The following is a 26,689-nucleotide window of genomic DNA, read 5'->3' on the forward strand; positions in this document are numbered from 1 at the left end:
CTTCAAGAGCGTGTCGTACATGAAAAATAAATTTAAAAAACCTCAAATGTTGTTATTCGATTTTCGTTTGTTTACAAGTTGTAGCGTAAATAAAATTAAAACATAAAATTAAAAAAATTTATAAATTTCATAAGAAATTCCATAAATTAATACGTTGGATTGGTCGTGGTGGCCCTATTAGTTGGCCTCCAAGGTCTCCGGACCTGACACCACTAGACTATTGTTTGTGGGGTTGGTTTAAAACTGAAGTGTACAGAGTAAAAGTGGACACTCAAGATGCGCTAATTCAACGCATTAGAAATGCTGCAGCTGCCATTAAAGAGAGACATGAAACAATCAGGAGCGCAACGAATGCTCTTCATAGACGAAGCCGAAAATGTTTAGAAGTTAATGGCGATATTTTTGAACATTTACTATGACGTCCAAACGTTAATTTATGGAATTTCTTATGAAATTTATAATTTTTTTAAATTTTATGTTTTAATTTTATTTACGCTATAACTTGTAAACAAACGAAAATCGGATAACAACATTTGAGTTTTTTTACATTTATTTTTCATGTACAACAATTTGGCACGATCCTCCCGACTCACCCTGTATATCAATTGTAGCTACTTAAGCAAAATTAAAGTTTATCTCGCGCTCCCTTCGGGATCCAACGGGACTGCACCAACAAGACATACAGCTACCGGGTGTCCGGGTGATAAGGGACGGCCAACGCAACGCGGACATATTCGTCGTAAAAAAAAAAGATTTGTTCAGATTTGTGTTGAAAAGTTGGGACCGGATGGTGGAAACCGTTTCGCTCTAACTCTTAAACGATACGGAAGCTGCGGCCCTAAGGGGCGAAAAACACGCTCCCATTTTCATATAATCAGATACATTCCGGATACCCGCGCAACATAAAACATCTCTCGATGTAAAGTTCACAGCTAACCGAGGGTTAATAAACTTGTTACTTTGTCGGTCTTTCAAGCTGGATAACCTTGATCGAAAATGCAGCATATCCGGGCCACAAACGGCGTACCAAATCGCATCATACGAATCTCCTTTCGAAGCCCCCAGGGCACGCCGAATAAACCAAACAAAAACGTCGTTCCGTAGAAACGCACGTAATTAAAAACAATGAGTAAATTTCAAGGTACTTAACTATTCAAAAATGCGTAATAGTCGAAAAAGAACGGTACTTCCGAAACAATACCCGCCATTTGTCGGGAAAAACATTAAGTGCCTTAAATCGGCCTTAAGCAACTAGGCAATACCCATTTCTTATTCGTCGATAACCATTATTGTTTCGGTAACGGTCATTACTCAATCTTGGGAACGTGCGTTGACCTTTCCACGTTTGATAGATTATTGGAAAATTTAGGAACGTCCAAGGAACCGATTGACCTTTTGACCCGATTGGGCAAGGGATCATGGCGTTGTAAATGGGCGGACAGTTAAAAGTGAATGTGGCTGCCTAGAGAGACCACTAAACGCAGCACCAAAAATATGTTTTCGATAGTGTGCAAAATCAAGGTTGGAGTTCCCTGCATTGATCCGGGAATGCGTCGACGAATACTTTCATTCCGTATTCGTCGATATGCGCTGGTCTCATTAAACAGGACATAGAGTACATACCCACACTCACTTTTTCCATCGACCTAACACGTATGTGCAGTGGTCACTTTAAATCTATCCAATCGCGGAAAGCCCTGCTACATTAGTGTTATTTCTGGAATAACTGTCATGGAGATGAATGCGTGCATAGTTCCCGGTTAACAATCGCTCAAAGTATAGATGTAACGTATGCGGTAACAGATTCCCTTTTAGAGTGCAATAACACCGTTCAAGTGTGGATTAAAAAATTAATGGCTCACCAAATTACTCATCGGTATGCCAGGCACACACTCTACGACAATTTTAGAATTGCTATGAATGAAAATAAAAAAGGTCAATGGACCGATCTCGAGTTCAATATGGCCATTAGTAAAAATAATATGCCAACCAACTATATCCGATCAGGATGTGGCAAGTGTTCATAATCTGTGATCTCGTGGTGTTTGAGGCTGAATAATGGTCCTTTATTGACGTTAAACGTTCCGGTACGTGTCAGTTTGGTACTGAATTTTTCAACCCAAAAAATTACCTTTGTTTGAGTAAATTGGGAATTCAAAAGTCAAACGATCGTGAGACACGACTTGATTCTTTGGCGAAAAGCGACTGTACCAGAAACCTTTAGCAGCCCAACTTAGGCAAACCGAGATGCAAAGCTGCGATACAGGCCAAATTAGGAGCTCAGAGAAAGAGCTTTTCTGACTATTTTATAGGAATATGTTGACTTTTAGATTGGCTAATGTATCTCCCATCGTCATCGGCACGAGTATGAATCGTAAAAGCTTCCTTATAAATTTCTTAAATGATACGGATACTGACACCCTAATGCACTGACACTTTTGGACTCTCCAATTACGTAGGTTTTCAAATCTTCGAACGAGTATAATATTCTGACCGAGAGGTGATGTACGCAAACTTCATGCTGGCTCACTGCAATTGACCGATGATTCTCGACCGGCGAATATTTAGCCTACTTTCTCTGCAAAGAACGACCAACATCAGCTTCTTTAACGCGTTTTAAGTTCGTCCGATTTCATGTTTATTCACATCACCTCTTCCTTGTCGATGGTATGCATTTCATCCTGTTTCATTTTCTCATTTACATTGAAATAGTGAGCTAACTGGATCAGAAAATAGAGACTATTCAATCAGAACTTTCAATATAATGAACTGTAATTCTCTTCCTCCATGCTATAATATATCTTTAAATTTCTTTGTCCTTAAAGTTCGCCTCGAAGGTAGAGATGGTATTCGAGAGGAAATACTCCTCGAAATAGTCCAAATAGTTTATGTATCCTGGTACATACATGTATTTATTAGTAGATTCCTATATCAAGTAAAACTTCAGATTACAGTAGATAATCTCGATGGTTCTCCACTGCATACTTAATTAAGACTCGAAGTTAGATGACACCCAAGATGAGGCTTTTAGTGAGAATAACCTTTTTTTAACAGTGGAACGCAACTTGAGTTAATCAAGAAATATGAATCCAATCGTGGATCTATATTTTTTAACTGTTAGTTTAATTAAATTACGGGTGGAGTTATACAAATATGGAGTAATTAAGTAGATAACTGTTTGGAAGTACTTATATTGGAAATTGCGAAACTGGTACTTTTTTAGCATTAAATATTATTATGCTTTTCTTATTAATATTCTAAGTACCTCCTCTCAAATTTTTACCTGATATCGTTATCTTACTTGAGGTATCAAATATGAATAGAGTTGATACTGGAATATCGGACCTACGTTCCTTCTTTAATAATCTTTGCTCAGCATTGAGTTCAACTGAGCGTCGTTACATGTTTACCTTTTATTTACAAAGTTATCTCCATTATGAACCTTATGTTAATGATATGACAGAGATAAAGAAATATAGGTGATTTGAAAGTATTGAGGAAAGAATAGAGGAACTAATTCTATTTCTCTACATCATTATGGAGGTACCTCCAGCATAACCGCGTGCATACCAGACAACAAAGTTGTGCACCACTTTGAGGGATCTCTTTACCTGGTTATAGGTAAAGTGTTGTTTTCTACTACTGAAAATACCAGAAAACAACAAACTATATGTTAATTGTGAAAGGTGTCAATGACCGAAGACGGTGCCATTAACGAAATTAAAATGAAATAATGTTTTTCTCTTCACCTCTAGCTATACTCTCTCATTAATGAATGATTTTTTTTACTAGACTGGTCAAAATATAAGGAACAATCTACAACAATCCTGACTAAAGAAAAGAATGAAATTATGATGAAGTCATGTTTGAAATTAGTTAATAAAATTTTCCAACAATTTCTTTGGATCGTCTAAAAACTACAAAGAATTAAATTTTGAGAATTAGATAATCAACATTTTTAAACGACTTTCGAACAATTCTGAAATTATCCAAAAATTTATTTATTTTAGATTTTCTCTTTGTGTCGGGAAGAGCCTAGGTCATCTTTAGCTTATTGGAGAATTCTTCCCTGGAAAAAACCTTTGAATTTGTTTTGAATTTGTCTATAGGTTTCTTGAAGGGAAAGTCTAAGGGACAGTATCTAAGTCGCTGGCACTGGCAAGTAAGTTATTAAACAAATGATTATAACAAGGGATAGAGATTAGAGTCAGTAGCAAAAACGACAGCAAAAACCAAAAATAACGTAGAGCACAAACGACAGGTAAATATTCAAAGGGTAAATTTCACCTACTTTAATATGTATGCCTACTTATTACAGGTCTTTTTAACCTGGTTTGGAACCCCGATTTTAACCCCTTTCAGGCTTATGGAGGCTGGATAAACAGGTACAATGAAGACTGAGACCACAAATTTGTGAAAAAAAAATAAAGCAAAACTCACCTGCCAAGTGGAGTTTTATCGACCTCGTAAACCTCCTGTATGTTTGACTTTTGGACAACGCTGTCCAGAACGTCGCGCTCCAGCTGCAACAGCCCGTCGTTGGACGTCTTGTAATCCAGCATTTTGGGTCCAAAACAGGCACTGAATCGAATACACACCGGGACACAACTATCAAAACTTCAAGGACGGTGCCAACAACGGAAGTCTACCTGGTTTTGGGAAACGAAAACAGCTGCCTGCTGTCACCCGTCCGTGTTCCTTTCGAAGGTTATGTTGTAACGTCTTTTCGGGGGACACTTTTTCAACGGCAAACGATGTGCAATGTGAGGTTCGAAAGGGCGCAATTTACATGGTTACTTACTGATCGGATTTAAAAGCGGAAAATGAAAATTATCAATGAAAACATGAAACACATTCAAGCCGAACTACCCGAAGCACTGGCCTGCTGCGTTCCTGCCTACATACGACTGACTGACAGATTGAAAAGAAACAAAATCCTCGGAGTGGTTCTCTCTCCAGTCCTCCGTTCTTTGACTGTACAACGTTGCCGGTTTAGGCAAGATTTCTGCATATTTTTGCGAAAGAGTGCCTTTACTTCCTCATTTAGGTGTCAGAGAATATTACTTCGCCGCACTAAATGCATTAATAATTATTTATCTAACAAATGTGAAAAGTAGTATATGTTTTATAATTTTAATTTGACAATAAAAATATAAATTACATAATCAGTGTCGAAATATAATTTTTTTTTTGTAACCGAGATACGCACTTTTTTGCATGCATTTAAAAGCGGAAAGTAACAATTTACCGTACATTAGCAAATAAATTTTTTACCAAACATCTGTTTATCAAGCACAGTATCTCAGCACAATAATATCCTTGGAAAAAAAGAGGTATTTCGTTGGCCAAATTTTTTCTTTAAATATCGGACTACGTCAAAATTGACAAAAATGTACCGGAAAAAATGTATGTTTGGATTTAGGAAATTGACAAAAATGGCATTTCTCTTTAATCAGCTATTATATATGTAGTTATATCGTGGTAGTTGATAATATCGGAAACCCGCATCGGGGCGGCAATATTGCCGGCGAAAGCTATCTAGTCCAACCTAATACATTATCAAACGTTACAATAAAACAAGGACGGTCCAAAAAGTCGGTCATAGCTGCATTAAGTTCGCAGTGGTACAAATGCCTGAATTCGCCATCTGTCAATCGTAATAAGAACCACGCGCAAAAGGAAAACGCTTTTTGTGTTCTCTATTGTAGTAGATTCTAATTTAATGCACTAATGAGCGTTTTCGTTTTGCTTATGTTTCTAGTTACGGGTGACAGATGGCGAATTTTGAGTGCAAAAAAAAATAAGGTTTTCTGGACCAGTTCATGAAATAGGATTAGTTTTTCTCTTGTGACAATTGTTGACAGTGTTGAAATAAAGACCATAGATTTGTAAGCAATACCCAATTGTCAAGAGGACTTTTGAATTCCGATCTGTGCCTTGTCTTACAGAATCAGATATTAATTTTTAAGTTTACGTGAAGTTGGTAGTTAAAATTTAAACAAAACTGACATCTTATAAATAAAAAACAATGCAGTTGTTGATATTCTTAACAAAAAAGATTTACTTAATTACCTTGTTTATCGCAAAACTTAAGACAACAAGTTCATCACACTGCGACGTTAAGTTTGAACATACTACATTGGACAACACACTCAAATTTATAATAAAAAAATCTTCCGCTATAACAAGTATAACAAGACTTAATTTACTGTAAATGAAGTTCAGAAATAGAAAACCCTCATTTTAATTTGACAGTTTTGACGTTGACACATAGCAAAGCCGTTTTTTTGGTTATGTTATTGTTAACAAAATTAATTTCGTTTTAATTTATTTGAATCCCTTAATATTTAACGAAATAGTACAATAACTTAGTCACTATTTTTAACAAAATGTCTTTAAATGAGGCTTCTATAGAACTTACTGAGGAAGACTTAGCACAATTTGATTGGCTAAGTCTTCACAAAGAAATGAATCAAGACCTACCTCAAGAGACAAAAACGGAAAAGTTGATTAGAAAATGTAAAGAAAACCCTTTAGTGCCAATCGGTAAGAATTTTGTGAACCAATTTGCTCTATTATAATTCGATTAATATCATGTTAAGTTGCTTGAAGTAAAGCAATCCAGCTGCATGTTATTTAAATTAAAGTTTAGGTATGTTGTTCTTCAGGAGGTACAATATTAAGTTTTATGGTTGGAAGACCTGTTAATTTAGGAGATTTAGCATAAAGCTGTTTGCATATAAAAAAACCATATCTCTAAGATTAATATCATTTACCATATGAGTATTTTCTTAATAATTTTTTTAATATACTTTCATTTTTATAAAACATAACCTTGATAATAAATTTTCACACCTTGGCTCATACTTTGACCCCTTTGAAATTCAAATGTTCTAATTACTGAATGTCCATATTAAGAAAATTACAGCATGTCGGGTCACATGCCAATTAATGATGAGGAATTAACTTCAAAGTATATGCCAATTTCAATACATTTTTTTTAATATGAAAATTCAAGGGACAGGCAAATTTGCTTGCTATAAATGATCGCGGGTTGTATCAGGTCCATTACATTCCTAATATACTTGATGGGAGTTTACAAAATTGCCGTTATACCTGTGATCTTGTATTCAGCAGATTCTTATTAAATAAGTCCTAGTATATATTTTTATAAAACTTTTTGTATTTTTGAATTTATCTAAAAAAATTTACTAATATTTCATATAGGGTACTATGTAAGGATTTAATTGGAGATTTGCCTTAGTTTTTTAAATTTTCAGGAGGAAATATCCTCTTGAGTTTTTTTAATTATGTCAAAATTTTCATTTTGCACAATAGCAACTGCCTTCTATCCATATTTATTAAATTTGCTTCTCTCCTCCTATGATTTTGATAACACATACACCAGTTTTACAAGTTCACAAAACTAAAATTATCGGCAATTTCAAAAAATTACCCTCTCTCTGATGAAAGAACTGAATGAACGCAAAGTATATCTCACCACAAATAATTAATCAACGCAATTTTAATAGAATTATTTGATCTTATCAGTAGTATTATGACATTTGAAAAAAAGCCTGGTTGATTCCCAGATTAACAACTTACTCATTGAATAGGCCTAGTACAAAAACCGATGCACATCATAATGCTAAAATTTAACAATGTTGGAGGTTGCATGATTAAATTAGTGTTTCTTATGCTACCATTACTTGGTACAAATAACAAACTGGATATACAGTCTGTGCACTTTAATAAGAATGGTAAATATATTTTTTTGGAGACCTCTAGGGGCAATAAAAAATCGTTGCTATTTTTTTCCTGTTCAAAATACTATATCAATGAAGCAACAAGCTCTTTATACAGCTTGTTTAACTGTTTTGGCATATCAAAAAACACTAATAACAAACATAGAGTATATTCACATTAGTTTGTGTATTCAAACAAAAAACAGTTTGTTGTAAAGAAATCGCCAATAAAACAAAAACTTTGATAGAATACGACGAGAAATTGGATGATACTTCAGGGGGAGATACATATAGGAAAATACTTTTGAGCTTTTTTTTTTCCTGAAATGGTAGGAAAGCATCTCAAGAATATTCCAGGAAAATTGTAAAACTGATTTCAGGCTTCATTTTGTATTATTCCTTGCTGAAGGTGCTATGGCATCAGGTCGGCAGGAGCACGTAAGTAATAGAGACGCTTGGACCGGAAGAGTACTACCACCCACTTCCTCTTCACCAATATATGCAAATTAAGATTTTGCCGACATATGAGGACTTCTCAAGGGAAGATCTGCTTCAAAGGTGTTTAGAAAGTCATTCGCAAAGCACCAATGAAAGCTTCAACGCTTTCATTTGGCGTTTCTCTCTCCATAACTTTAACGCGTTTTTCTCGGAATCCGAAATTTCGCACGCAGCACACGATAACTTGAAAACTACTCGACCGATTTTGCTCAAATTTTGAAAAAAAGTTATTTAACTCATTGGCCTTTGCATTAACTTCTAGAATATTTCTCGTTGAACGCTATCAAAAAATTACCAACAATAATTTTTAGATAAAACGCGACTTTTCATGTTGCCTTTTTTTCGGAATTTTCACAGCTTTTTAAGTTCATACAAACCGTATTTCTATAAATTAACAAGCGTTTTTTTGGGACAGATGATGTTACCGATCTCCACACTGTAGAACAGACGTTTGATACGTGTATTTTAAGCCGCCACTACTTCACGGTTAAAAAGTATTAAAAAAAGTACTTTGCAAATCAGACGACGCAGCAATTTTCTAGAAAAAAATCTTAAAAAACAAGCGCCCTATCTGTATTTCTCCAGTTAAGTAAACACAATGGTCACAACAAAAAAAAACGGCTGAATGGGAAAGGTCTAATATAAAAAAGAACGAATATGCGACGAATTTGGTGGCGTTGTGCCTCGTTGCCAACGTTGTTGTTAACATTTTCATATTTTACCTTTATCTTAAGTTTAAATATATTATTAAACGTTAGCGGGCAGGTTATCCCTAGATCTAAGTATTAGTTACAGTTCATCCATATAATTATTGTTTATCTAGAGATAAATTCCTCGTCGAAAACTTCCTATTTTGAACGTGAGTGTTGGCAATGAAATTACGTGGTTTATAACGTGCTTCGGTTTTTGTACTGTATGACCTACGTATATTTAATTGGTTCCAGGTTTTCACATTAATGTATTACATTAAATTCTCGTCTTGTTTAAACGGTTAAGTATTTGTTCCCTGTGCAGGTGCAGCAGCAACTACTGCAGCGTTAGGCTACGGGCTGTGGAGTTTCAGACAAGGAAGAGTACAAATGTCACAATATATGATGCGAACTAGAGTAGGAGCTCAGTTTTTTACCGTTGTAGCCATTGTTGGTGGCTATATGTATAGTGCCAATAATAGAAAGTGAGCCGTTTATATTGGGCTCAATGTTAGGTGTGTACATACATATGTTTAGTCTCAATTAAATGTTATATAAAATACTAGTATTTTGCAAAATATTGCGTAATGATGTATGGTGTGTTTAGAACTTTTGAATCCTAGATATTCCGAGCTATTTAAAAAGTTAAATTACTTCCAATACTACAATATTATGAATTATTTCAGTAAAAACTGAATAATAACAATAGAATAAGTAGCAACAGTTGACGTGATCGATCCGAGAATGCCCCAATTCAGTTTGAAAAACCCTCCAGCATGTAGGCTTATTTTTCTCGATTTGCTTTGGTCCAGCAGAAACTTCACTTCTTTGAATATTAAGTGATCGTTTTCGCTCTTCAATTTCCGATTGAGTTTATTGAGAAAAGTATAACAAATCCTGGAAGTTCGCCTTCCCTCGTCTTCTAGGCGTTCTCCTACGAAAGCTGTCACAGCAGCTTGGCCCTAAAAATCAAAGTGCCCTTAAGGCTCACGACATGACCGCTAATCTAATCGTTCAGTACATTGAGAACTACTTGAATTGCTTTCGGGTGGCAAAACTGTGGTTTGATAGTTTTAAAATGTTGATATTGGCAAAGCAAATGCAACTGAGACAAATTGTAGTTATTATTTGATATTATAAATTAAGCTGGAACTCGACTGTGTAATTATTATTAAAATATTAGATATCAAATTGTGGGTTGCAACCGAAGCAGTTCTTTTAACATTAACGCAATAAAAATTACATTATTATTCCCACTGTCGCGGATTGGTCTGCCAGCTCGTGTCGGAACAATTTTTGAAAGAAAAATGTTTTTTGATCGTTTTCTTTTTTGCGAATTTCTTATTCAACACGATTAAATGTAATAAAGTCCTATTGAGCTTTCTGTTAATCGTCACTCAGTTTTTAAGCAACCTAGTAATTACTACCATTTGAATGCACGGTATAATCGACGGTATTATTTTAGTCATAAATGTAAATTGAAGACTCATATAAAAAACACTTGTTGCACAAGATTAGTTGAGCGTAAAGGTTACTATTGCAGATTACATATTAGTCATTTGAATATTTTCCAAATTTGACCATCATTTAGTCCTAGTTAATGCGTCGCCCATGTGCGAAACTAACTCTTATTTTTCCAGGCGAAAATACCTCGTTACTAGACCTTTTTCGGTTGTTTCAAAATCTCTATACCACACAATACCTACAGTCTCCTATTCACATAACTTCAACTTGTGCTTCTCCGTTATGATTTTAATATCCCCTAAATCTAGATTTTTTCGTACGTTTCATTGACTTTAGATGATTGGAACTAACGAGATGTAAGAGTCGAAACGAGTTAATTGAACCCAAAGCTTTAAAGCCATAATGGACCTTAATTTTCCAAATCATGAGAGCATCCTGTTAGATTGAACGATAGCGTATATATTCAATAGCGACGTAATTAATTTACTAGTTTACAGTTAACTCCACTAGCTCACCAAACACTTACCAATGACGTCAAAATATACAAAGGCTGCAAAATCAGACTAATCTTTTTTAAGCTAACTCCGTTAACAACCTTATCGATCACACCTTGCTCTATGACGACAGTAACATTTTGAATAATATCAATGCACACACACGTGCCTATAATCACAATAAATGTCTTTGAATACTCATTTAGTCTATGCAGGAGATTGCAGAGGTTGTCGTGATAACTTTGGAGGTCTCTCAATTTTCTTCGATTAGATTTGAAATCTGAATGCAGTTTTTCGTTGAAAATATACTTTAGGTGGTCGTTAAACAATGTAAATTTCTCTTTGGCTTTATCCATCAGTACCGAAATGTTACATACTGTGAATGTAACGCCCAAAAAGCAGACGCATTTATGCACGTACACGTTGTTCTTGTCCCAATCGAAACGTCTTTGATGGAAGTATAGTTCAGTGCCGACCGTAGTTATTGATAAAAGACACAACAGGATGGTGTACAATTGGTAAAAGTTTCGTCTTTGCTTGACCATTGAGATGGGCTTAATGTCGATCAAAATCTGTTCAAAGAGTTTCACAAAGTTTGCCGCGTAACTTACAACGACTATTCCAAACATATTGACAAACACGAAAATGAAGTCATCTAAGAAGATCACAAACGTTACCGCTTTGCTCCTCACTTCTTTCGTGTGTCTGAAAATGGTTAGTTTGCCACTTGCACTGTAAATATAAGAGTATACGTGAGATACTATGAGGCAGACTTGTAAAAATCTTCTTGTCTTTTTGTACCGTACGGCGAAACTAAGAAATTTTAAAGCTGTAGGAATATTATCGTTTCCTGGCTTATTTCTTTGTTTGTACAGAATTTTTGAATTTTCCGGCCTCTGTCCAATACGGGCCATGACGCTCGCTGCCGATTGTACTGTAGCGCTGTTATAGTAAGAAGAAAGTTTGGTCATGGTCATAGCGCTCCTGATGCCAGAGAGGATAAAGCTAGCTAATGAGAAAAGTTTCCTTTTGCCATTAGATTGAAATACCTCTATTTTGTATTAATGACTGGTAGACGTTGTTCAGGTGTGATTTTCCCTGAAACCTTTAGAACCAAATAGTACGAGAACCTGCATGATCAGAGGTTACTAAAAATTGCGAATTTTAAAATTTTCTGTTAGCGCAGCTTCAGGAGCACGTTTTTCTTTATTATTAAAAACGTAAATAAAGAACAGTAGGAAATTTGTTAAATAAATTGATGGACTTGCATGTGTACCATAATAAAACGTAAATGTGGTGTGGCAGTAAAACTTTCAACGAAAATGCATATTTCTTTAATTTAGTCTTAGCAGCCGGCGTTCGTTAAAACCCGTTTACCGTTCAAAACGTGGAAGAATTAAAACAGCGGATATGTAATTCCTGTAACGAAAGAAATCCCACTTTTCCAAGAAATTCTGTGCGAAAATTAGTTGCATTCCAAAGCCGCATAGTGTTTTTTTTTTATTGAATATAGGGTAATAACACGGTATGTTCAGAAATAACAAAAAAACCCTACTGTATATACTGTACTGTTGCGCCTCTGGGGGATCAATCAGTTTATACTCTGCGTGAATTCCTTCTGGTTCTTCTTCGCTCATCACGAAGAATGGGCAATTCACTAATTCTCTGTGGATTACCCGCCTTAGTAATCTTCCGGTAGGCCATCCTCAGCCGGAGTCACAAATTCAAACAAAAATATATATTGTTCCGCTTGCAGCACGCATTGCGTTCAAATTTTAACACTTGACGCCCCTGCGCATGCTGCTTTTAAGTTCAAAGCTTGTTAAAAAGTCTTAACGGCGCCATTCACCTTTCCAGGCTTGTGTTTTGGCGACAAGTTCTACTCAGTATGGACCGTACCTTGTCAGATCAGCACCTATGTCAATCCCACCCCTCCTGCACTTAACATGAGAAACTTGTTGATAGCTTGTAAATATTTAAACTTGAAATATGCTACAAACTGCTAGTACAACGAGTCAGAAATCAAGAGGTATAACAGTAATTCCTGCTTTAATAAAGTAAGTAGATATGTAAGTAATTTTTTCCCATTATTACCTTTAAAAAAATCGTAATTGGATGTCTTGAATCACTGTGAAATACGTTTTCGATTCTTTTTGCCTAGAACTTTAGGATAAATGATTTGTAATCGTACGATGTCGACGTTGTCTCTATGGCAACCCATCGATCACTTTCAGTTGCCATGGAAACAAGTGTTAAATGAAGTAATTGTCGATGTTACGTTTCAGAACATGCTCTCTTTTTGTGTGTCAGATTTTCCTTATGCTTAGATAATCTTAATGCAATTTTATCAAATTCGATAACGGAGAAATCGTATACATACCGGGCGATTCTAGATATATGGAATTAGCAAATATTTTGATATTGAGACGATTTACAAAGAGCAAATGTTCGAATAAAGTTTTTTTCCGGGGCTTTGGCTGCTCAACTTTTTATGCTGCTATTTTTTCCCAATATCACCTTTACCTGCCTTTTGGGGTCAACTTTGTTTTTTCAAATAGAACATCAATTTTTTTTGAAGATTCGAATTCTTTGTTGACAGTAAAAATGTTTAGTTGAAAAATTTTAAGCTGAACGTGATAAAATTCATAATAATACTAAATTCAAAATAAACACTTCATTAAGGTATTTGAGCAATTTTATTTGTTATGCAGTAAATTTAAACTGCAAACAAATGTTCGAAATGGTGCCCCTGCTGTTCGAGGCACGTGACAATTCTATTTTGAAATTATTATGTGGTATTTTCTAGCATTTTCCGAAAAAAAAAACTGACAGCATGAAAAGTTGAGCCCCTGCAAATGAAAAACAAATATTCGAACATTTTCTTGCAGATCTTCTCAATTTCAAGATATTTGCTAGTGCCACTTATTTAGAATCATCTGGTACACACCGCCCTTTTGAAGTACTTATGCCCCACGTCTTACGTTCTTCAGTGCTGCGCGCTTCGGGGTTTAAACTTAAAGTTAGGGTCATGACAGTGTACTGCACAATCTTATATTATATGCTATTATACTTACCACTGAGGTAATGGTGAATATAGTATGAGTTACCATAACTAAGAGCAATGCGTCAAAACCACCTAGAACAACTCGCTTCACAGCGTAAAGCATGATAGCAGTAAAGTTGAACAATAAATTACTCGTGATGCACACCATGGACGTTACAAGAAATGCTTTCGAAATACTATTAAATTTATCCAAAATGTTACACATATTGTTGTGATGGTTGGTAATTGCTTGAAAGTGTTGCAATCTCATTAATGCTGCTTTCTCAGGCTTGCAATTTAATAGAATATCGCTAATCTCAATGTGTGCTACTGAAGAAGCTTCAGACGACTTAGTCATTTTATCCAGATAATCGTTCAGGATCACGAAGCTGTCCTTTATTCGCAGTTGCAGACATATAAATGTGAACATCATTAGGTGCATTACAAAATACCAAACGTGTCGCCCACAGAAGTATTGGTAAGATTCCCATCCCAATGAATTTCCTAGTAAGTAAATTTCGATACTTATGGGGATAAGAGGGACTGTGCACAATAATAATTGTACAGTGTTCTTTAACCATTTTCGAGAATATATGGCGTTTCCGGCATTGCTATCTTTACCGGCCATGGAGCGATTTCTCAAAGACAGAAAAGTGATCATTTCAAGGAAAAAATCGTTCCCGATGAGAGGCCAAATTCCCAAAATATTGATTAGAGCCAATAAGATGTCGCTTATTATGCTTACCAGTGTAACTACGTCACTCTTAAAGTAGTTCGGATTTGAGATTACGGTGAATTTGCCTCTTGTACAATAAATTATAGTTACGAAATTCAGCACAATGGAGAAATACAAGATGGCATTGGAAATCTTTCTATGTTTGCTAGCGAAATTCATTAACTTTATCTTTAAATTGTCGTTTACTACCGAGGCCTCCAAAAAACCGGCAATAATATTTCTGCTCTTTGCTAAGTAAGGGTTAAATTCAGCCCGAGCTACATTTAAACGTGTCATGTTAATAAATGACACTCGCATGTGAATTGCCTCCGCAGGGCTTTATTAGGTCAATTATCGAAATGAATAGAAAAGTTTGTTCGTGAGAGATATCATCAAATTTGGTTTTATTATCTATGTTACTGCGAATTATATCGACGTTAATATTGGGCTATTCATATTTAATCATGGCACTATTTGTCGTTTGTTACATGAACAGTAATGGATAATAGTATATAGACAAGAAATTCGAATGTGGGATCACTTGAAACAATTAATTATCACTAAAAATTTCTCAAATAAGGATGAATATATATAAATAATCTCTATTTCCTAAAAGAAACAGGCTATGGATCATCGTTTGGTCTTTCTGCTGCGGTCTGGAACCGTGATTGCCTGTTCTGTCTTGCCAGGCACAGTGGGGTTAATATTGTCCAATTGTCAGGGTTGTTTTGCAATTTTATTTTTAAGTCTAGATTTCTTTGTTGTTGTTGGTGTTTTTATACTCAAAAGTGTCTGATTTGTTTAAATACCTTTGTTCCTCAATTGCCGATTGGTTAATTTTTATTTTTCGAAGTAAAGAAAGTATAAAGGTAAACGTTTGAATTTTGACTTAATAACCATCATGTAGTTTTATAGCTAAACTGGAATTTTAATAGAGTGCGCAAAGTAAAAAATCGTCTCTAAAAATCATTTGTTTTGCATACTTTTGCCCATTACTGTATGTACGACTTTAGAAAGTGTCCCTAATTCGAAGATCGTTCATAATGAATAGGAGGAAAAATTATTCTTAACACGTTAAATGCCAATCACTCCGATCGCAGTATTAAGTAAGATAACTTTTACCGACTAGCATTCAATAGGCATAACGACGTGCATGTGTTCATTTGTGTCGCTTCCTTCATATTACAATATTGAAAATCATAACATAATTGGTTATGCGATTTCCATATTCATTGAATAAGACGTCCCAAGGGAACCCTCATTAGACGTTTTGGTACAACTATGAATAGCAAAGTTATGAAAACTTAGTAATTTGGTAAGAACCCTAGGGCGACCTCGTGTAAATTATTTTCAATGACGTCATACTTCCGGTTATACCGGACGTCGACCCTTCCTTGCTCATTTTAAACGGAACATCCTCTATATTGTTGCATTTTTGGGTTCTACGTTCAATTTTAATACGAGTTTGTTGATACGTTGGCTAGCTTAGAATTAATAGTTTTCAAGATATATTCGATGGAATGTTGAAGGTGATAGATACAAAATTGTAAATTGTTGACATACGGAAAGATATTTTTTAACTCTCTGTTACTACAATGCAGAAGGGCAGTATTTTAGTATGCTGCCAAGCTTTATCTGATGTTTTCTATAGGGTGTCCACAAAAATCGAATCAACTTGGAGAGCAAAAAATGATCCCCAAAACCCTGCGATTTTGACAAGTTATGAAATTGCGTCAAGAAAAGAACCCATATTCACGTTAAAATACCTAAATCGGATAAGCGTGAAACTATATAGTCACGTGACGTCGTTACTGTATTGTATAGTATGCATTGTCAGCGTCACTTCTGGCAATGCCTAAAATGTGAGGTTATGTAAGTTTGTTTATGTCGTTAAAATCTATACTTTCGTATAAAAATTGTGTACTTTTGGATATCGACTAAGTTTTTAAACACTAAAAAATGGCCATAAGGACTGTACTGGAGTAAGGGCATTCTACTACTTTGTTACTAGAGTGAATAAGTATGTATTAATCGTTTTAAAACGTATTCCTGATGAGTATCCTCACATTGCAATTGGGCCAGTGCGGCAACCAAATCGGCCAAGCCTTGTACTCCGTTTTGGACGAGGATATTAAACTGAAGGGCTTGTCAAATTCCCACTCAACGTCGTGTTTGCAATATCTTTATAGGTGGTTTAATGTTGATGAAAAATTCAGATTGGAACCTCGATCAATACTTGTCGACACTGAACAGAAAGTTACATCTACCATCAATTCCTCGTTTACGTTTAAAAGCATTGTTGCCAAGACAATTGGAGGTTCTGCTAATAACTGGGCCTGTGGTTACATGGAGAACAGCAAATTGCTCATGAGTGATGTGTTAGAATATCTTCGACAGGACATTGAAAAGTCAGATTTCCTGACTAGTTTTTTATGTTTATATGGGGTAGGAGGGGGCACAGGCTCTGGTGTGGGTAGTTCTATTATAGAGCAGCTTCGTTTTGAGTACCCAAAAAAGACCATTATCAACTGTGCAGTACTTCCTTATGTTAAAGGAGAAATCTCAGTACAAGCATATAACTGCCTTTTAAATTTAGCAAAGTTATACAATGTGGCTGATTCAACAATTTTATTTGAAAATGAGAGGTTGATGCATAGTTGCAAGTACACCTTAGGACTCGCTGAGGTTTCCACTGCTAACATTAACAATTTAATAGCTCAGCAATTAGTGTCTTCATTTAAATTTACCAAAGATTTAGATCCAGTGACCTTAATTAGTAACCTAACTGCTATGCCGCTATTGAAGTTTTTGCAACTTAAATCCGAACCAAATGGTCAAAGCCAAAATTGGAAATTTGAAACAAGTCCTCAGTGGAGTACTTTAGTGAATCAATTATTGAGACCATCACAGTTCGAAGTTGTCGGTCGGAACCCTAAACAGCCTAAACCTAAAATAATAAGTAGTGCTTTGATGTGCCATAGTGTAGAGCCTATTCCAAAAGCAGATTTAAAACGATTGAGAGAGTGCAGGGAGAGGGATTCAGTATCATGGTTGCCAAAAGATGAGTGCTTTAAAGTGTACCACAGGAATGAGCAGTTTCTGAATTACCAGAAATTTTTGACCTACATATTCAATAGTAGTGGTATTGTGAGATCGTTGGATTGTGTTGTAGGGGATGCTTGGACAACTTTTTCACATGGAGCGTTCCTCCATCATTATAAGAACTATGGGGTCAATGAAGAAGACTTTTTAGAAGCCTTTCAACAAATGGAAAATGTGTTAAATAATTATAAGAATGTGCAATAAACTCTCTAATATTTTAACTTTACTTTATCAATCTTTTTACAAATAAAGTTCGTTATTGAGAATAGAAACGTCGTTTAGAATGCTTATAAAACTGAAACTTTGAAAAAAGTTGATATTTTTGATGAAATGATATTTCTTTTGAGCTAAGTATAATTTTAAAAATCAGTCAAATATATCCTGAGCTATCATATTTTCTTGTATATCATTGAATAAAAATATAGCTTGGCAGTTTTGTTCCAGAAAGTTATACTTCCCAGAACATTATTACGGACCCTGTAGGAGTTTTCTTCTCTAGCCTATTAAAATTTCTTATTTTTAGTGGCGGCCCCTTGCGATTGGACCGTAAAGGACAAACGAAAATTTTTGATAGCCCTGCGCAAATATGGAGACTCAAACCTGAACGCATTTTACCACGCCCTACCGTCCAAACCTATGGATGAAATAAGAAAGATGGTTGACTATTACAAGAATCAGGCCCAATCAAAATGGTTACACAAGAGGAAAAATGCCTCTGACGACCTAAAAGTTTGGATTGACGTTCTTGTCAAATTAAGCCCTCAGCATCAAGGTTCAGTTGAAGGTATTATACCCAGAGTTTTGAAATATATTTCCCTGTATGAAAAAAGGGCGGAAGGCAGCGATATCGAATTAAGTGCGGCCTATATATATTTGTCGAAAATTTGCCAAGGGAAGCCCAGAATCGAACTTCCTGAACGAACTGGATTTTTTGTGTACCAGAATTTAGTGAACTTGGCCAAACAGCTGCAGACAGAAGACAAGCAAGATGTTGAAAGTTATTTGAACGGGCTGCAGAATTTTGGTGACTTATTAAAGAAATCAGTAAGTATTATTTATCTCTTGTAAAGACGTAATGTTTTTAGAATTCTTCTGAGTCACAGGTTTTAATCTCTGTTAACCTCTTCAGTCAAATAAATGCCAAATGAGATACAACTTTGCAAGCCCTAGATTGGGCACTTGTAATTTGGCAAACTGAACGCCTTTTGATCAAGTTTTGTAATAGGAGCAGTCACTAACTGATTTATTTTTCTATCAACTCATGATCGTCAGATTTGGTCATCATTACATGTTTAAACTGTAACTACGTGGTATTTTCTCTTTACTTAGGGAGGATCAGAAATAAATCCGCTGTCAATACCCGACAGGTTGCTAGAGTCGTCATCAGACAGTGACAGTACGAAACTGCAGGAATTTGCATCGTCACATAGCACCGCTTCAGCCACGAGTTATGACCACACGTCGTGATATTCACAGGTTAAAAAAAATGTCTACTGAAGTTGGAAGGAAACAAGCCAATAATGGTTTAAAGAGAACGCTTTATTTTGGAATGTTACGTAAAAAAACATATTCTTAGACTTGTGCGGAAGAAAAACAAACATGGTTGGCGGTATTTCGCGTTACGCTAAGTGAGTTAAAAAATTATGGTTAATTAATGTCGGATGTAACTCAGCCGCATTTGACAAATATAAACTTAATTATTGACTAGAATTTATTTAATCACATTTCTCCTTTTACCTAACGATGGACAAGGCGTTATTAGCTAATATATTATTATTATCATTGGTAACTATATAAATACACAGCAAAATAAATAACTAGCAGGCTATCATGATATTCCGGGAAGAGTTCGAGCCGATTCACTCAAGTGTAAATCCTTTTTTGGCCAGATTCTCACAAAAGGGAAACATTTTATTACTGACTAAAACGGCGGCTTGTGGCTCTTGTGAATCAATTTTCAATTTCAAACATGAAATTGATCGCCTTTGAGATATCTGCTGATCGATTATTAAGCTGTCATAAATGTGTATAGAAGCCTTTAAACCTACACTTTCACTTCGAAAGTGAAAGTTCTTTAGACAACAATTTATATAAAACACGAAGAATATCGTCAATAATAATTTCCAATAAGTTATAATAACTACCCAATAAATAATCGTTTACAATAGAAACAAACACTTACAAGTATGAACAAAGAAGTTGCGTTTGTCGTTAACTTTTATCGTCTGATTTATAAAGCAGATAAAATAGGGCAAAATTAACAAAGTGTCGAAATATAGCAATGCCGGAACAGTGCTACGGAATAAATGAGAAAAACAACACGCTTTTGTACAACCCTGTATCACAAATAAATAAATAAGGTTTTCCTAATGGATAATCATTAAAGAAAACGTTGCATTAGGCGCTGAATCCACGAACCTCCTGACTGGCAAAAGAAACGGATGAATTTATCCAATATATGCCTTTAACATTTCAACACCTGGAGGTTTTTTTTAATGATAACCCTTTATATACAGACGAGTAAATAATATACATATAGGATAGAGTAATTATTATTTGGTAATGAGTCATTGGGTGCGAGTTTGGTGTTATGAAGTTTCCAGCTCACGTATTATAATTGACAAAGAGTACCCAATTCAAAATCCGAGACAACAATACTGGCTTTAGCGCGCTATACACACCTCAAACAGGAACAAACGATGCCCAAATAATTTAAATATTAATTTATTTGGGACGCACTGCTACTTTATATAAATAGAAAAATAAGTTTTCAATTAAATTGAATATTTCTCTACTGTACTTTTTTAAGTACTCTACAGTTTGTGCTAGGGATGTGTGAGGAATTTCGTAAAGTAGATACGCTTTACAAAGTCTGGTGGAGCCTTTGGCACATGGGAATATGATGCGATTTTTTGTTGCACTGAACATATAAGGGATTAGGTGAAGAAACTAATTTAAAAACTGATTTTTCAAGAAGAAAGTGTAACTAAATGTAAAGTTAAATTTGGGACCACTGAAGTTCAAATTCCGAAACGACACTTGAATGTGCGCGCACGCTCAAAGTGTCGTTCCTAATCACACTGGATTTTTTTTTAAACACCCGATTCCGGAAATACCAAAACGTTGAAAATTTTTAGTCAAATCGAATCGCGTTACGTTTAGTCATTTTTACATTCATATTTATGGGGGATGCTCTCCATCAACGATAACTGAAATGTTTTTGGTCCATGGATTTTAGATGGTAGGAAAACTTTAAACCTAGAAGCAATTTGTACTCACACTCAGATGACTATTGAATTTGGCGTCGAGTGAAGTGTTGTTCCGATAATACATAAACTAGCACGTCGGCATTGCTTGTCGCCTGCTCTACTTCAACAATAACCATTATAACTATTTATAGAGCTCGGGGGGCGATTTTTTATTGAAGCACTTCTTCACGCTACTTAAGCCGGCTCCACAGATACGGGATCTGGCAGGTTCAAACCCTTGAAGCGCACGCGTAACTCTGATTGATTAGTTGAAACGGTCCCAACTTATTTGAACGGTATCGCAGTACGCCGTATTAAACGTGTGATGCTTTTTTTTGTTTATAAGTTTGACACATGCGCTTAAGTCAACACCCGCTTTTTTGACTCAAACTCTTGAAATGTCAAATGAATCAGCTCACACATAGCTATACAAGCTATACGCTTTAACGCGCTATGCATTTGACAGTTAACCTGTAGCGCTTCGAAAAGTTCAGGATTCACGTCCCTCCCGAAGCGACTGGGCGCGTCCGAATGCTCCAATTATTTGTAATTTATTAAATGTTTATTAAGACCATTTTTCATAAAAATAAGATTGAGATCCCTAGACGTTTAAAAGCGGCCATTCCTTGAAGTGTTTAACCTGATGATTTCGTGTCGCTTCATTCGAAACATTCTAAATTCATTGCTTTTGTATTGTCGATCTAGGGGATTTAATTCAATGTTTTAATGAATTTACATAAATGACTTGATTCGTTCGTTTTGGAAATTTGTATACAACGAAGACATCATAAGGCTTGAACGAACAGTTTCCATTGTTTGATGATAATACAGCGCGCCCTTTCAGATCTTATCTAACCTGCTGTAGGATACTATTGAATTGTTTGGGTTCACTAAAAGCGTTACTCTGTATTCATAGGTAGTAGATACAACACATGGCAACTCTCGGAGCATGGTGCCGGCGATTATAACAGTTGATAAAGCGACTTGGCAAGATCTCAGCTTACATTTGAACAGTGACAATTTATGAATTCTTATATTTAAGAGACAGGTCAGTAATGGATGGTTTATTTCATTGGCAATCTTAAAACGGTGGACGAAGGCTTAAAATTGGTAAAACTAGAGATTAAAGAAAACGAAAGACTTTTTTCCCTTGCAGTTAAACTGGAGGCCGTTATTACCCGAGCTACCAAATAGCTTCAAACTGAGGATTCAATCCCGAGTTTAAATCTGAGGCATACAACTGGTCTTAGAAATATTTTCTCTCTTTCAGATATTTCCAAGCGTTTCCGATAACGAAAATGAATGTGGTCTCTATTTAGGAAAAAAATCGAACTCCACATTTCTACTAGAAAAGTGACTTAGAGAAATTGTTTGAAATGCTCTAAGGGTCGTAACGGGGCCGACAAGAGGCGCCGAGCCATAATAACTTTTCTACAAGCGCTTGCAACTATTATCTCTGCAAACTTCCAAAAAGAGGCTCGATAAAACCCCGAAATTCCTCCACAGAATCGATTCCCTAGCGCCCTGTTGTGCTCTATTCAATTCCAAACGTATTAGTCTCTTCCACGGCTAACAACAGCTTTTCATACAGCACTTCAAACGTGGGATACGGCGGCAAATCTAACCGATTAAAACACGTGTGCGCGCGAGGGAGGCTGTTTGGTTTACCCCACTTTTCGATGCAAAATTTCCTGGAGCCGATGGAGCCTCTCAATGCCGCGAAGCCTTCAAAGGGTATACTGGAGGTGCCAGTGACGAACTGAAGCAGGCGCAGCCTTTGTTCGTTGGTAAATCTGAGAGGAACAGAAGTTTTAGACAAATTAAAATAAACTTACGTGTATTACCTCTCAATGGCCTGCCAGAACCACACAACCACCGGATGTTGGTCGTGGTACCCTCCGCGGTACTCCGTGTTACTTCTCCAATCAGTCAGATCAATCTCAGCAGTGCCGGCTATCACTAACTCCAGCTCACGGGCGTCGAAAACACTAACCAATCGCGGGTCCACGACTTCATAGAAACCCCTTACTAGAGATTCTGTCTGACCAGCGACTCCACGCTCCAGTCGCCATCTCACTATCCTCTCCAAATATTCCTATGCAATCCAATTTTATTACATTCAATAAGATAAATCATTCAAAAACTTTTACCTTTTTGTTCTTCTCGGTTACCGGCACGTTTCGGCCACCAGGTTTTAATTCTCTTTCCTTAACTTGCCCAAAAACCTCCTCGGTTACGGCGAAGGTGAGCTCCAGCTCACCCTGCACCGACACATCGTGCTCCTTGATCCATTGCAGCGACTGGTGGAATTCGAAGTCTAGACTTTCCAAATCAGACAGTGCTACCGGGAGTCTGAGCAAAGCCTTGTAAAAGGGTCGTGTGAAGAATGCGTCTAAGAGGTACTGGTGGACAAGGGCGAGACCCAGCACCCTCCCACTAAATCGGAACCTAAAAAAAGAAGGGAAATTGATACCTACGCTGTTTTAAAAAGTATGCAGTGAAAGGGAACATGTATCACATTAAGGATTGTGTTCTCAAATCGAGGAGTTAGTGCAGATGATTTCACATGTAGGAAAAATATTCACGGTAGTTCGACAAAATTTCATGTGCCTTTCTCCGTGAACGCTCGTACAATTTTGTGACAATGCCCGTGACACTCACCTAATAGTTTTTAAAACTGGGATCATCAATGAGTATGTTCAGTTTCCCAGATTCGAGGAGAACGTAATTATTTTTATTTCTGGCGAGTTAAGGGCCAAATCGTAATAGGAATCGCAGTCTTATCAGGAGATTAATTGCTATGAAACCACAAAATTAGCTCGAGTTTCACGTAGGTGTTAAAGATCGAGACACAGATTGATGGTCGCGCTTTAGGCATATTACTCGAGAGCTCGCGCAGCATTTTTGTAGGTGACGGAAACATCTCCTGATCTCCACACGGTTTTTCATTGAATTCAAAGGTATTCTCGGGGGTTCATGGAAATTCGTTTTTGCCAATCGTTTCCAAAACCGTAAATATGGAACCTTGTAAACTGTTTCGTGCCATTTACTAAGGACTTTGCTACAAGCGTGCAGCGAAGTGCCATTTACGCAGCTGAAACGAGTACTTTGCCTTCACTTTACGTTTTTTTTCGTAAGGAATTTAATTAAGAGATCAGGCAATAAAATAAACGAATGAAAACTTACCAGTCGTGATAATTATCGACAAAGGCGGACATGGGCGAGATCTGGACTGTGTAGGTATCGTTGGCGGAATATTCGAAGAGACCGTAGTAGGGGTTAAACAGTTCCCTGGATAACAGGAAGAAAAATTCCCGTGACGGGCCACCATAGTCGAGACCTTCCTCGTTATCCCACACGATGCACAATTTTCCTTTCTGGAGCTCCTTTTTATTGGCAGACATGATCCGGCGGAAGGCGTCTTCCAAGAGATGATCCCTTCGGATGTGCAACCTAGAACAGAAACGGCACGGTTTTATATATATATTTTTTAACAAAGTAGGGTCATTTTTGTTAAATCAGGTTTAGGTTAATTATTTAGATTTTCATTACAACCGGGCAAGAGTTTTTTTTTATGGTATCCGCATTACACATAACAGTCGAAATCTTAATGTAAACTTACTTAAACTTCCCGGGTCCCTGCCCATACCCTTTGCTCTCCAGCTTCCTGTAGAAATTACGCAACTTGGCCTCAAAATCCCTCTTGTGCGGAGCGGGTACTCGATGCCTACCCATGCCTGGTGAGGCGATGGGAGAAGGTTGGGGAGACCCCCGGGGACTTCGGCCATTACTGCTAGCTGTTCTCGTTTCCATGGCTGGAACATATGACATAATCTCCTGCTCGAACAGGCTGAAACAACGAAGACGCTTATCAACTTGTAATGTCATAAGTTAATGCTAGGGTGAATCAAATACGAAACGGAATTCCTCTCGTGTGGCTAGTAGGGCATCGGGAAAGAGCTCGTGCGTCTGAAGGTTATAGATAGAGATATCACACAAGACCACGTTCACACTGCTTATTCTCCGAAGGTGGCGTTTTTAGTCGGCATCACCAAGAGTGAGCACAAAGTACGCCCTCAGGTTGCACAACGCGTTATTGTAGAAGTGCTTACATGCGAAGGTAAAAAATCGGCGGAAACCTTTCAAAGACTTAAAGCGCAGTGCGGAGAGGCCAGCGTAAAGAGAACCCAAACGTATGAATGGTATAAGAAATTTTGGGAAGGACGAGCCCCGTGCTCGCCGCCATCAGACCAGTGTGTCTTTCGGGATGTCAAAGGGCGTTTGTACATCGAATTTCTCCATGAACGTTAACGCAGCTTACCATTGTGAGCACTGGCTGAGACGAAATTCTGATTCACGACAATGCCCATCAACACACACACACGCAATTTGACTAGGGACAAGTTCACTGGCTAATATTGGAACACCTTCTCTACGGTCTAGACACATCCCCATGTGATTATCACATTTTGGCCCGTTGAATGAGGCACTGGGAGGAGAACTATTCGACGACGATGCAGTTGTTGAAGGTCTTGTGCACAATTGATTGCAAAAACACGCCCCGCTTCTTTGTACGATAACCGCATCGAATACGATTGGAAAAATTTAATCTTAAATTAGGAGAATATGTAGAACATAACGTGCATCTTTCACTTTTGGATCTTGTTCCAGTACATTGTTAAAAAAACCATTCTGGGACGTATTTGGTTCACCCGCTTATGATAATTAGTAGCGAGAAGGTTCCGGATTAGCGATAAGAGCATTCGAAGACGGTACTAAAGCATATGAAAATTCAATGCGGTCACCAGAACTAATTTAATGACATCCAGTAGCCATTTTGTTGATATTGTTTCGAAGCGCCCTACTTCACGCATGCGGCAATTGGCGAGCAGTTGGGGTTCTCGACGGAACAGTCAGTGTCGAAGGTCTAAGGGAAATCACCATTTTTCGATAATCTACGTATCAAACGGCCAATCAGAACCAGTGCCCTGAACCAGATAGGTACCAACTAGTTCAAAATGGTTCAAAAACGAACGCGTCTCATTTGGAGTGCATTGATTGTACCGTCTAATAAGTGCACGATTAACTCGTAAAAAGTGTTAGAACGGTACTCGTTTCTTCATTGCGGATGTTCCTGACAGTTCGTAAATTAGTTTGCCTCTATTAGAACGAATCTAGCTCTCATGAATAATGTTGACATGGAATAATTATTGTTCTGCAACAGTGCAACTTCTTGATATTTCAAAGTAATGCGTGAATTAGGGGATTCAGTTTACAGCTACAGTATCTGTTATAATAACACCGGGGATAAATCAAAGTTTGAGGCTTCCAATTTCGCCTTTCTTTATTTCCTAAATAGTGCGCAGTTCCGTCGACTTAATTAAATTTTAATTTATCGCTTGGCCCCGCACCAAGCGCTGAAAAGTCCGCTCGGACCCGCTCATTTGGACGTGTGAGGAAATAGACGTGAGACTGCACCGAGGGTTTTGGACATAGTTTTTTTTTTTTTTTGCTCAAGAATGGCAAAGCCTTTCCCTTGATTGATTGCCCAAGCAATGCGGCAATAGAATTGTTTAATTAAGTCCATGCCACATTAGTCCAAGACGCATAACGAGGAGCAAAGCGACGGGTTTGCCACGGGTGTGAATCTCATGAGTCGTGATTATGCGGTCACGCTTTTACGCCACGTAT

At 36.9% G+C, this 26,689-nt stretch overlaps 6 protein-coding genes across 13 annotated transcripts in view; 3 read left to right on the plus strand and 3 right to left on the minus strand.

Moving 5' to 3' along the window:
* LOC136346598 (death-associated protein kinase related-like) overlaps positions 1-4,911 on the minus strand; it is a 118,004-nt gene extending 113,093 nt beyond the window's left edge. For both annotated transcript variants that reach the window (XM_066295913.1, XM_066295912.1), the window contains exon 1: positions 4,441-4,911. In XM_066295913.1, the coding sequence (XP_066152010.1) occupies positions 4,441-4,562 (122 nt within the window). In that variant the 5' untranslated portion in view covers positions 4,563-4,911. The remainder of the gene's footprint in view (positions 1-4,440) is intronic.
* Positions 4,912-6,268: 1,357 nt separating this feature from the next.
* Positions 6,269-9,494, plus strand: LOC136346606 (HIG1 domain family member 2A, mitochondrial). Its single transcript, XM_066295922.1, has 2 exons — positions 6,269-6,546; positions 9,258-9,494. Exons 1-2 carry the CDS (start codon positions 6,390-6,392, stop codon positions 9,419-9,421), a joined length of 321 nt encoding a protein of 106 aa, XP_066152019.1. The 5' UTR covers positions 6,269-6,389; the 3' UTR covers positions 9,422-9,494.
* A 99-nt stretch (positions 9,495-9,593) lies between these two features.
* Positions 9,594-14,363, minus strand: LOC136346626 (uncharacterized). The gene is made up of 2 exons (XM_066295937.1): positions 13,965-14,363; positions 9,594-9,894 (listed from the first exon to the last, which is right to left on the minus strand). The coding sequence occupies exons 1-2, from the start codon at positions 14,361-14,363 to the stop codon at positions 9,610-9,612; spliced, it is 684 nt and encodes a 227-aa protein (XP_066152034.1). The 3' UTR covers positions 9,594-9,609.
* A 2,130-nt stretch (positions 14,364-16,493) lies between these two features.
* On the plus strand, positions 16,494-19,454 carry LOC136346603 (uncharacterized). The gene is made up of 3 exons (XM_066295918.1): positions 16,494-16,668; positions 18,274-18,794; positions 19,080-19,454. Coding segments are annotated over exons 1-3 (660 nt in total). The 5' UTR covers positions 16,494-16,667; the 3' UTR covers positions 19,218-19,454.
* LOC136346597 (tubulin delta chain-like) lies at positions 16,666-18,018 on the plus strand. The gene has a single exon (XM_066295911.1). The coding sequence runs from the start codon at positions 16,701-16,703 to the stop codon at positions 17,952-17,954; it is 1,254 nt and encodes a 417-aa protein (XP_066152008.1). The 5' UTR covers positions 16,666-16,700; the 3' UTR covers positions 17,955-18,018.
* Hecw (Hecw ubiquitin protein ligase) overlaps positions 19,269-26,689 on the minus strand; it is an 84,212-nt gene continuing 76,791 nt past the window's right edge. For all 7 annotated transcript variants that reach the window (XM_066295879.1, XM_066295878.1, XM_066295882.1 and 4 more), the window contains 5 exons: positions 24,621-24,848; positions 24,185-24,451; positions 23,149-23,446; positions 22,843-23,093; positions 19,269-22,791 (listed from right to left, as the gene is read on the minus strand). In XM_066295879.1, coding sequence (XP_066151976.1) covers positions 22,533-22,791; positions 22,843-23,093; positions 23,149-23,446; positions 24,185-24,451; positions 24,621-24,848 — 1,303 coding nt within the window. In that variant the 3' untranslated portion in view covers positions 19,269-22,532. The remainder of the gene's footprint in view (positions 22,792-22,842; positions 23,094-23,148; positions 23,447-24,184; positions 24,452-24,620; positions 24,849-26,689) is intronic.

Source organism: Euwallacea fornicatus, chromosome 23 (assembly GCF_040115645.1).
Source record: "Euwallacea fornicatus isolate EFF26 chromosome 23, ASM4011564v1, whole genome shotgun sequence".
NCBI classification, from domain to species: Eukaryota; Metazoa; Arthropoda; class Insecta; order Coleoptera; family Curculionidae; genus Euwallacea; species Euwallacea fornicatus.

Coding starts and splice junctions, on each gene's coding strand:
- LOC136346606 (XM_066295922.1), top strand. CDS start 6,390: ATGTCTTTAAATGAGGCTTCTATAGAACTTACTGAGGAAGACTTAGCA. Junction 6,547..9,257: donor AAACCCTTTAGTGCCAATCG/GTAAGAATTTTG, acceptor TTCCCTGTGCAG/GTGCAGCAGCAACTACTGCA.
- LOC136346626 (XM_066295937.1), bottom strand. CDS start 14,363: ATGTTCACATTTATATGTCTGCAACTGCGAATAAAGGACAGCTTCGTG. Junction 9,895..13,964: donor TATTCACCATTACCTCAGTG/GTAAGTATAATA, acceptor TTTGATTTTTAG/GGCCAAGCTGCTGTGACAGC.
- LOC136346603 (XM_066295918.1), top strand. Junction 18,795..19,079: donor GTGACTTATTAAAGAAATCA/GTAAGTATTATT, acceptor CTCTTTACTTAG/GGAGGATCAGAAATAAATCC.
- LOC136346597 (XM_066295911.1), top strand. CDS start 16,701: ATGAGTATCCTCACATTGCAATTGGGCCAGTGCGGCAACCAAATCGGC.